Below are 11,994 nucleotides of genomic sequence, written 5' to 3' on the forward strand. Positions count from 1 at the left end.
GCCCTGCGGCGCGGTACCGGTCCGCGGACCGGCGGTTGGGGACCCCTGCCCTACAGCACCGTAATGACAAAAGAAGAATCAAATGGGATGCTTATTAAACGTTTTCATGGTGGCTAAATTCGAATTGACAAATAGTTATACGGTCTTATTTTACACTGTTGAAATGCTCAGTGCTAAGTATTTTTGTTGCTTTGCTTCATGCAGTGTTCACTAACTACAGCTTTTTTTCTTGATCTTGTGCGATATGTTCTTTCATGCACCCGGAGAAGCAAGACTGATGCCAATGTGCTAACTTCCATTTACAATGTAAACCGGTAGAGACGCTGTGGAGAGGCCGTATACTATTTATGGGTTAATCGATACAGTCCCTGGATGACACCATGTCCCTGCTACTTTCTGTCATGATGATGGCTCACTAATTTTGGAGAGGCTGCTTTCTCCTCTTGCCTTCAGCCGGCTCCAAGATGTTTTAATTTGGCTGTAAAAATGCCAATCACTCTGGTTACTTCTTGTTCCCGGGGGAGGTCATGATGGGGGCAAGTCCATAGGAGGAAATATATTCACATAGTTCTCTTTAGAAACCCTGCTAACCCCTGACATCCCATTTGGGTTGTAACTTTATGTTGTTAAAGTGACAGCGATGCAACTGCTCTGAGAGAGGCTGGGGCACGGCCAAATCCTGGTCAGAAACGCCCCTAATTCTTGTACTACTCAGTTTGCTTGTGCGTGGGTGTATGTGTGTGTGTGTGTGTGTGTGTGTGTGTGTGTGTGTGTGTGTGTGTGTGTGTGTGTGTGTGTGTGTGTGCGAACACATGTAAGTGAGCTGCAGCAATTCCTGCGTCAAATGTGTTGGTTTGCATGTAATGTATTTATGTGTCTGCTGCATTGGGCATTTTGGTCTCAATGTTTTGTTTTGTTTTTCTAGCAGGTGTCAGTGAGAAACACCCCACACAAAGACACAGGCTCAAAGAGAGATTCATGCCGTTACTTGGTCTCCTGACATACTGCTGGCCCAAGGAAAAATAAAAAGGGAGACGTGATGAAAAACTCTCATTACTTCAATATGAAGAGAAGACTTGACACTCCTTCCTTGAACTGACTTTGATCTCAGTCTAACATGGATATTTGGGAGAACTAATGCTTTTACTGTGATGAAAGCCACCATTTAACAGCTCACATTAAGTTTGAGGGGAAAAGACATCAGGCATGTTTGCATCTCAGTAGGTGTGCATTTTGACATATTTTTTGCACGGAAAGAGGGAAGCTTTTTATTTCCTGACTTCACTGTAAATACAAAATAAGTTAAACCTTAAATAGAATAGCAGAATAGCAGTTGAAATTACAACAGAAGAGTGACACAATTGTCGAGGGTTTCATAATTTAGGATACTCGTAATAATCGCTCATGGGGAAATTGAATCTACTCTTTTGTGTATTTTGCGTCGCACCCCGTGCGGAGAACCAGAAAACAGATCCAGTTAGTGCCATACCCCTAAATCTTGTTTCCCAAAGCAGACCCAACAGGTAGGAAAGTAAAACAGATTTTAATAAACAAATAGAGCACATAATGTGCAAACAGTGCTGTGCAAAACACAGTGGATGCCTGGGGGTGAACACGTGATTATGATGCTCCCTTAAAAATTGGAGTCGACAGTGGGGTTGAAAAATTTTAAAACTCATTGTCTGTGGGGATTGAAAAATTTTTATATTGACATGTCAACAGGTCTGTGGATGCCCCCGCCTCACCCCCTTGGGTGGCTTCCCGGGGCCTCCCACCTTTGCACTCCACGGCACTGAAAATACCACACCGAGAAAAGAGACGACAAAAGGCTGACATTAGAATAAGAAATAATACCGACTGAAATAACAAAGAGACGCTAACCAATGCAAAATTTAACAAACTAAGTAACAGAGCTGTACTTTCAAATATCAAACAAAATAAACCCACAATCAAAACAACAAATATATATAATACAATTAAAAATGCTTCCTCGGTTGAGGAGGTGCATCGTGTCGTTGAGGACTTTCTCACCAAACAAAATAAACCCAGAATAAAAACAACAAATACATAATGCAATTAAAAATGCTTCCTTGGTTGAGGAGGTGCATCGTGTCGTTGAGGACTTTCTCCTCTCCAGTAAAGTAAATCTCAGATAGGAACAAAGGCTAAATTCAGAGGCACACTTTATCCCACAGGTAGAGCATGGCATAGTGCAGATCGAAGACTGTTGTGGTACTCGTCTTGGTCTTGGCAAGTAGCCTGCGGAGGTTGAACACGCTGCCATCCTGCTGGTATCTGATGGATATTCTGTCAGCTACAGCTTATACTGAGACAGTAGGGTTATGGCCGGCAGATAGATGTTAAAGATGATGGGTGCAAGGACACGGCCTTGTTTGGCTCCTACATTTAGGCAAAAAGCCTCCGACACCGGGCCACCAACTATAATGCGAGCAGACATGTTCGTGTGTAACTCATGATGGTGGCAGCACAATGAATTCTGAATGAATTCTGAAGTCCACAAAACCATTTTGTGTTGCAATTTACAGAAAAATGCATCCAAACTAATCGGGAGCCGCTTCATGCACAATGACCCAAAACAAACTGCCAACACAACGCAGGACTTTATCAAGGGGGGAAAATGGAAGGTCTTAGAGTAGACTGTACAAGTTAATCACCAGACTTTAATGCAGTAGAGCATGCATTTCACCTCCTGAAGAGCAGACTGAAGGGAGAAACCCCCCAGACACAATAATAAATAGAAGAGGCCTGGAAAAGCATTTCAAATGAAGATTGCAACAGTCTGGGGCAGTCAGTGGGTTGCAGGCTTGAGGCAATTCTCACGAGCAAATATTAAACATTATCCACTTTAACTGAATTGAATAATAAGATAAGATAAGAAAACCTTTATTAGTCTCGCAATGGAGAAATTCCCAATTCACAGCAGCAAAGTTATGAAAGGAAGAAGTAGAACAACAAAATATAGGAGCTGCTGGAAAGGCAGCCACTCTCGCGGCGCCATCTTGAAGTCAAAAAAACAAAAATAACACAACACAACACATAGGACACAGACAGTCGTGACAGTCAATAATGTCCGTTCCGATACTTTTGCTCACCCGAAAAGTGGGTGGCTTCAAACAAAAGTTATGTCCTGAATTGTTGATCACAGCGAGAGGTAAATACCATTAAAATAAAAGGTGGAATTTTGAACTTTTGTCTGCTAGTCATCCTTTCATCTGAAACACAAATGACTTCAGTTCACAAGAAAAGGGAATTGACCTTGCTCCTCTAATACGTTTGGAGGGGTCTTGATGGAACACTTGACATGAGTGAACAAATGAATACGACTCCCTAAACTCATATCATGACTCGACTCAAATTCTCAAGCTTAAATGTGTCACCACACATGAGTCATAATGATTAGTTTTCATCCCAGTAATTCCATGTTTTATCTTTTTAGTACATCATGACCTTGTCATCCAGATTATTTGTATTATAATGATGGATATTATGTAAAATAAAACCAAAAATGAAATTGAGGGGAAAGAAACGGAGGTGTGATGTGACTCACGAGTCCAGGTAGGAGGATACTTGTGGAAATGAGAGGGGAGAAAGGGGGAGGCGTCCTCTCGCAGCTCAGCCAGACAAGTAAAGAGTTAACGGGGCGGTGGGTTTGCCCATTCTCCACTTTGAGTGACGCGATCATCTCTCTTCTTCCCCCAAGTTTTCTTGTTATCAGAGCAGGCGGCCGAGCTGCTTGGACGTCAGCTGCGTGGTGTGTGTCCGAGCGCGTGCGCGTCTCTATGCTTGCGTGACACCCTCGAGCACTACAACACGCCGACAACGTTGTTGACGTGAACGCGCCACCTCCAACCAACCAAAAAAAAAAAAAAGCATGATGACTTTTTCCTCTCCGGCGGACTCCTCGATGTTGTCTCGAGGCGTGAAGCTTTCTCTCTGAGCGGAAGGTGGATCTTCCCGAAAACTGCGAGTGGCTTTTTCGCGTGCGAAGAAAAAGGAGGAGTTTGGCTGAAATCCCCACAAATACAGTCACAAATGCCACGGAGGAAACAAGAGGCGCCCAAGCGCGCACCAGGTACGGATCCCACTAAAACGCGTGTCAAAAAAAATCTCTTCGTGTTATGTTTAATTCAGTTCATGGTCCGCTAACAATGACTTATTTCGGCGTCTTTACCATGCGTGCTTATGCGTAATAATTGTGAGGACGTAGCTGGCCGCTTTATTCTGCTGAAACTTCTTTACACAACCTAAAACGCAAAGTCGGATCCGTGCAGTCCTTTCTCTCTCTCTCTCTCTCTCTCTCTCTCTCTCTCTCTCTCTCTCTCTCTCGCTGGACAAGATAAACAATTTCGGAGCAGACAATGGGAGTTTCGTGGGCTGGAAGGAGCCATAATCGACAGTTGCCATGTCCGATTTGACGGTTGATTGATTGGCTGTCACGCGGCTTTGATGTGATCCCTCCCGATTTGCATCAGAAAATCACTTCCCACCATGTGCTGCAGGCCCCTGACGTCACGTTTGAACCACTTTCAAAGGATTTGTGTACTTTTTCGCCTCCCCTCTTGCACACTCGCTGATGATGAAGTGACTCACAAAAAAGTGAGGAGAAAGAGGTTTCACTCCAAGGCTGTGCATACTTTCTTGTTTTTCTTTTTAGACAGCGTATTTTTGCTTTTTTTTTTTACTCAATAAACCCAAATATACTTATAAACTCGTAACGTATTTACAGGCTGTCAACTACTTGTTAAAACAACAGGTGGCGCTATAGCCGGTCTTTTTAGCTAGTCAGAAACCTGAAAAAGTCATAATAATATTTGAGTGAAGTTTTTTGGTCAGGTGTGTGGAAATAGTAAACCCCCTCCTTTTTTTTTATTTTTTATTTTTTTTTTTATTGATCAACATTTGTTTTGGGCAGCAGAGTTGGGTCGTGGGTAGCAATTCCACTTTACAATTCTGAGGTTGGGAGATAGAATCCGAACTCTTGCTTTCCTGGGTTGAGTTTGCATGTTCCCTGTGGACTCTTCTTCTTCCCACATTCCAAAAATATGCACACTCGGTTAATTGTAGAATATAAATTGTCCTCGGATGTCCGTGTGAATGGTTGTTTTTCCCGCCTCTCACCCAAAGTCAGCTGGGATCAGCTCTTGCAACCCGAAAGACGATAAGTATAAAAGTGACCATTGTTTTTGTTTGTTGTATTTGGCCAAAATCTGAATACCGAGCACAATAATCCTGCCCAGGAAAAAAAAAATCTATAGTGTAGCTCTGCATGAATGTAGTGCATCTTCCCATTGCTTATTGAGCTCATGTTGTTCTTCTTTACAACACAAACTAGTTTAGATTGAATCAGTGGCACCTCTGTTGGTTGTAGGCAAGTAGTGCACTTCCATTTTGCCACACTTCCATTTAATGACCAATCAATTCCACAAATGACGGATTTTGTGTTGTTATCTGTACGATTAATAATACTGTTGTATTATTTTTACCATTATGTATTCCACAAATTAGTTTGCCCATCCCGAACAGAAAGACAGTAGTGCACAGTGCCATTATTCCTGTTGAAAAGTTGTGCTTTGAAAACTCTTAAGCCTGAATGAAGTGTTTCTAAAAGTCATTAGCATGTATACAATTGCCCAAAATACATGTCTTTTAGAAGTACCCACGCTTGCTTGAACCTGGTTTGGAACGCGCGCGCACACACACACACACACACACACACACACACACACACACACACACATTAAAAACATCACCGTCCTGTGTGCACATGTTCACTCTGAACACACACACACACACACACACTCACACAGTGGCCAGGGGAGGTGGGAGGAGCGGGTAAGGGGTTGTAAAAGGAGCTGTGTGCTATGTAATGGAGGGGAGGAATGGGTTTGCTCTGTCAGACCGGGCCGCCACAACGGCTTTGTTTCATGTTTGATTTAATTGTCTCCACCCTGACAGGCCCATTCATCAATGGTTTTAATGGTCAATCAGAGACAGGCTGAGTGAGTGCTCCCATTCTGTTTAGCCATAAGCTGGCCCGGGCTTTTATTTCATCAAAATGCCCCAGCCTAATGTACATGCTCACTGGCTCAGAGTGGCCGCGGGGAGCACATAAAGAATGACTGAAAGCTTTCTGATTTCAGATCAGTGAGAAGGATGTTTTGTTCCTCCCTCTCTCTCGCTCTCCTCCTGCCCGCTCCACGGCTGTTTGTCTGTTGATGAAAGGGAATAAAAGAGTTGTAATACAGATCGTTTGGTGTTTGTAGAAAACAACTTTTTTTTTTCGCCAAAACCACACTTCTTTGTGCATTCATTCATCCATCCAGTTTCTTCATTTTTTTTTTCACACTCCCCTTGCACCCGTGTCAGTCAGCCTGTGCAGCTGCAAGTTATAAAGTTGTCAACTGTTCAGTGGCACACAAAGGGTGATGATGAATTGATTGCAGCACAGAGCGTGGTGATAGAGAGAGCAAAGAAAAGGATGACAGATGATGGGCCTTGATTAGGGACTTAGGGGGAGAGTCGGTCCACTGCAACCTTGAGACTTGCATGAAATATCTACCTCCCCCATACACACATGCACGCACAGAGCCGCACACCCTGCTTTGCTCCCTCATTGTCTCTCAAGCACACACGCCAGCACACACACACACACACACACACACACACACACACACACACACACACACACACACACACACACACACACACACACACACACTCTCTCCCTCTCTTGCCATCTTCTGTGTGAGTCCCTCCACAGTCGAAAACTTGTTTTGCCTGCTTCATTAGCATCGTTCCAATTAGCCGAGAGGCTGATGGAGTCCTGACAGGCCTTGTGATTGGAGATGACAAGCTCGGGGTGCCCGGCCGAATGAGGTTTGCCACCACTTTGATGTAATCAACTTGATATTACACAGAGCTGCTCACCTTTAGTTGTGCTGTAACTCAATTTTGCGCTGCGGGTGACAAATGGGCCGTGTACCTGCATCAGGTCTGAGTGTTCTTAACAACCGGGGCCAGGCGGCTTTGTAACCTAACTGAGCAAACGTGTATGTGGAAGTAAGACCCCTCATTCTTTGTTGCCGATGATGCCTGTGGCCTGAAACAGTTGCAATAAATTCGCCGACTCAACAGTCAACAATGGCTTTACAACATAGAGCAAAGTTACACAGCTGCTGGGTCTTTGCGGTAACCCTACTACCGGGAAAGGGAAGCCGCCGTTAGGGAAAGCGACCCTGGATTTTCTATTTACTCGTGCGACTGTTTTTGAGACAGAAAGAGGGCCAGGGGAGCTGGTCCAGTTTGGAACGTCCTCCATGGTAACAGTCTCCTGTTTCTGCAGGCTCAGATTTATAAGTGCCAGACTGGCAGCCATCACTCATGAGCGAGTGCGTGTGTGTGTGTGAAAATCACTGGGCATCTGCTTTCTGATTTGTTGGCTTGGCTCATGCTGTGTGCGGTAGGGATAGACGGGCAGTGAGGTATTTGTAACCGCAGCCCACTTGCTTGGATCAACTTGTGTCTTCTTTCCGTGTGCCAAGTCAGCAACACAAATACAAATACTTGAAGCCCACATTGCGCACACATGTCGTGTCTACGTTGTAAAAGTAAAATGAGGTGAAGTGTTTGCATTTCTCTCTGCCCACCTGCTGTTTTATGTGTGAGAAGTGTGGCCCTACAGAAGCAGCGGGGGTCAAGCAACTATTAAACAATAACGCACCTCCTTATATTCACAGGTTTAAGTAAATGTGTGGGCCTCGCAGGCCTCCTTGCTAATGAAAGTCTGTTGGCTGGATTCCGTCGAAGTTGAGTCACGTCTGTGATCTATGTGTCTGATAAGTGCATACCTAATGAGGCTGTGAGCACTAGTGGAAGGAGCAAGGCTGACAGAGTGTTTCCCACTGGTATTGACAGATGCCTTTTTGTTTTTGCCATGGGCCTTGAATCCATAAATCCTGCCTGGGTAATGATAACATTGCCACCCTGCCAGGAAGTGATTGCAAAAGATGAGAAAAAGGCAAAGCGGGGGGAGGACAAGGAGGAGCTGTTGGTGTAGCGGTTGATGAGAAAGAGAAGAAAAGTGGGATCGTAAAGTGGCCCTCCTCTGCTTTTTAACACACACTTGACAGATGTCAGGCCATCGGCTTGGGCTCTGGGATAAGAAAGAAGCGCGGGGTCACAAATAGAAAACCGTTCGCCATCCCTTCTTCCAGCTTTCAGTGAATTTCAGATGAGGTTTTCAGCAGGGACTGCTGTCTTGGCACTGAGTAGCAGGCTTTGTAAAAATAGTCCCACCGCTCTTGTGATAGATGCAGCTGCACTGTAGCGACAATTGGGACGCACTGTAGCACTCCAAGCTCCACCGCCCCATCCTCTCTCAGTCCTCGCAGAGGTAGAGAGCCTGGCGGGATGTGTGCTCTTTTTGGGGAAACTGAGCTCCGCTGTTCTTTGGGGGGCCTGAAACCCAATCCAGGAGGAGAATAGCCCGGCCATGCCAGAGAGCCGATTTCCTTTTCAACAGAGTCATTTATCACTGACCCACCCTTCGCTTCTGACATGGTGACGTGTGTCATTTATCAAACTGGCTTTAGCAGACACACATGGGAGGGAGGTGGATGCGTATGCTGTGGTAGGCTGCGAGAGAGTGAAAAACAGGGAGACAAAAGACGGAAGAATAGGGAAAGAGTTGAACGGTCAGAAGAGAAATGATGTGCAAGGAAAGGCTACTTTTTTCCTGCTGACGTTTGAATGATTTTTCTGGGAAGCTTTCCTGAAAGCTTCAAGAAGTTGGACTAAGGAGGAAGAGACGATTGAGTTACACTAAGTTCATGCTTTGGCGAGTGACAGAATGTTCCTCAATGACTGAAGACATCTTTAAGAAGGGGACAAATAACATACTCGCATAGAGTCCCAACAAGTGTTTGATTTGTTTTTTTGTGCACATAATGTATCCAAACGGAGCTCTCTCAGGCAGGCGTTGTGTGTGCTTGCGTGTGCGCCTGTGTGTGTGCGCGTGTGTGCGTGACCATATGGCGCCAGTGTTTAATGTGGTATGTGTGTGTGTGTGTGTGTGTGCTTGCCGTTCCCTGATGAGCAGGGCTGACAGGTATCACTCACTCAGCAGCCTGGCCTTTAAATGAACCCGTGCTGCTTTGCTCTCCCGTGGCCCTAACAGGCTCTCTGAAAGATGGATGCTTCTTTAAAAATCAGATTAATGATGGATACCAGGCTCATAGTGCCATTTATCATGAAGAATATTATTTAGGCTGGTCGTGTATGGCTGTAACTGGAGAGCCAGGACGAGAAGAAGCAGGGTGGAAAGCCTTAGACAGACACTCACTGTTTGATGGATGGCTGTGCTCTCTCTCTGAGTGTTACTAGACACCAGTGCCGCAGCAGTAGACCATAATCAGATAGCCCGCGGATGTTTATACCGAAACGACACTTCCAGCATTGGAGGCTTGCTATATGAAAGGTAGAATCGCAGAAAACAGAAATCAGAACCTCAAAGGGATCATAAGGAACCTCGTGAGCGTTTGTGACCAGGCACATCTGGCCAGTGCTCACGTTCATCAAGGTTCAGAGTCCATCTGTTTTAATTGTTTTTTTTTTTCCCTTTAAGTAAAATACAGCATTCTAGCAGTACACTACACCATTATAGAAACAATACCGCTACCTTTTGACCACGGAAGAGAGACAGAGATCGACATTTGCATTAATCTGTGCAATATTTTGTAGATATGAACCGGTTCCTGTGAATGACCTCTTCAAATGACGTGCTTCTTTCCCACATTCCCAAAGTTCGTCAACTTTGTCAACTAATCCAGGGGTCCCCAACCGCCGGTCCGCGGACCGGTACCGGTCCGCCGGGCATTTGGTACCGGGCCGCACAGAAAGAACTTGCCTTAATTCCATTTTATTTATTTCGGAATACGAAATATGTTTTATTTTGAAAAACTACCGGATTCTCCGTTACATCCGTCTGTGTTACGCTTGACACACGTCAAGCCACGCTTCTCCTTCACGTGACCGATTACTTCAAAACAAAACGTGGGAGCTCGCAAAATGAGTAAAAAGAAAACTGCTGGAGATCGCAAATGACGGCGGCCTTAAAAGTACCTTCGAGACAACTGGATCAAAGTTATGCCTGAATACTCTGAGATGGCCACAATAGCACTGTTGCTATTTCCGACATCCTACCAGTGTGAGACGGGGGGTTTCTGCAGCAACGGCGACGAAAACAAAATTACGAAGTAGACTGGACATAAACCACACACTTGAGGTGTCATTGTCTCCTATTACCCCGAGATGGGACCGTCTGGTTGCAGAAAATCTAGCTCGGTGCTGTGGTGAGTCGTCATTTTCATGCACTTTGAATTTGCGTTGTATCGTATTTTGAAGGCATTAAACATTGCCATAGCGATCGGAGTGTTGCGGCCAGATTAGACGCTCCTTGTGTTTATTATTATATTTCGAAAACGCCACAGTTTTCATGCAGCTCATACCATATTATTTTGTTGTATTATTTCCGCCACACCTTAATTGCCGGTCCCTGAAAATATTGTCTGACATAAACCGGTCCGTGGGGCAAAAAAGGTTGGGGGCCTCTGAACTAATCAATCAATGAAGTGACATTGGAATAAAGTGCAATGAGTACCTTGAAGGTACAAAAATTCAAATCCTAGAAGTGGAGGCCTTTGAACAATGTCCAACTACCATACAAACCGCATTCTCTTTTTTACTGAGAAGAATCAAATGTTTTGTCAATGTAAAAATTCATGTTTGGCACAAAAACCTTTTTATTTTATTTTTTTTGTGTGCCTCTTTTACCTTCTCCTATACCTCGAGATTTACGGTGGCCATCCATCTTCAAGCGTTGTCCATCACCTCCTCGTTGCTAGGCATTCATGGCAGCAGCTGCGTGATGGGAAAGGGGCTATGTTGTCTCTCTCTTAACCCCCCCCCACACACACACACACACACACCCTGAGATTTATGATAAGTCGCACTTTTTAGTCCGCGCTAAAACAAAATCCTTCTAATTTATTATCAACTATTTGCTACAGTTATTCCTACTCAAGATGATACATTTTCACAGAGATACACTCTGAAACAGTCATAATCATATCATTTGTCACTGGGGTGGTATCGTTAGGGGTACTGATTTTTCGATCTGTGACATTTTTATAGTTTAGAAACCTATTACTACCTTATTAGCCATAGATGAGGTACACTCACCTTGGAGTACAATAATTCACTGTTTGGGTTACTGGAAGATTGTACCTTGAGGGAGAAAAAAAAAATCTCTCCTTCCCCGAATCCCCTAAAGACATATGACTTTCATGTATCCACATCAATAAGAGTAAAAGGCCAACACTTGAACATGCAGTCATACAAACCACCGTACTTTTACAGTGACGTGATGTAGCTGAGGCTGTCTTACACTAAACTTTCATGAGGGTAGACTGTTTTAAAAGCCTCCTGTGTAAGCCGCTGCTGAAAACATTCCATTGACAAGTTATTCTATGTATTCGATACAAGAGAAGAATTAGTGCTGCTACACCTCATTTGAACTGCATGTTGAAAATATTTTTTGTTTAGTTTGACTTTTTATTCCTAATTAGGTATTTTTGTCTCCTACCGTGCTAGAGTCCATTCACATAGCCAAAATTTTCACTGATTGCCTTGTTACATGAGGCCTCAGCAATTATGAAGGAGGTAATCAAACAAAATGTATTGGGGCAGAGGCAGTGAAAAAGGTTGCAGTTACGTGGCACAGTGTGGCTAATCACATCGATTGATCAGGCAGGCTTAATATGCATGTGAGAATGGAACATTGTTGGCTATAGATAAGCTTTGTGATGCTGCGTTTTCATGAGTGACCTTATCACCTTTGATAGGTGAACTATTGATTGATTCATTTTTCAACTTCTGTATTATTGCTACTCTTGAGGTTTTATATATATATATATA

General features: G+C 44.1%; 1 protein-coding gene across 1 annotated transcript in view; it reads left to right on the top strand.

The window, feature by feature from the left end:
* Positions 1-3,103: 3,103 nt before the first annotated feature.
* Positions 3,104-11,994, top strand: part of tshz3a (teashirt zinc finger homeobox 3a) — a 24,590-nt gene continuing 15,699 nt past the window's right edge. The window contains exon 1 of the mRNA XM_019894257.1: positions 3,104-4,093. Coding sequence (XP_019749816.1) covers positions 4,054-4,093 — 40 coding nt within the window. The 5' untranslated portion in view covers positions 3,104-4,053. The remainder of the gene's footprint in view (positions 4,094-11,994) is intronic.

Source organism: Hippocampus comes, unplaced genomic scaffold (assembly GCF_001891065.2).
Source record: "Hippocampus comes isolate QL1 unplaced genomic scaffold, H_comes_QL1_v1.1 scaffold104, whole genome shotgun sequence".
Classification (NCBI taxonomy): domain Eukaryota; kingdom Metazoa; phylum Chordata; class Actinopteri; order Syngnathiformes; family Syngnathidae; genus Hippocampus; species Hippocampus comes.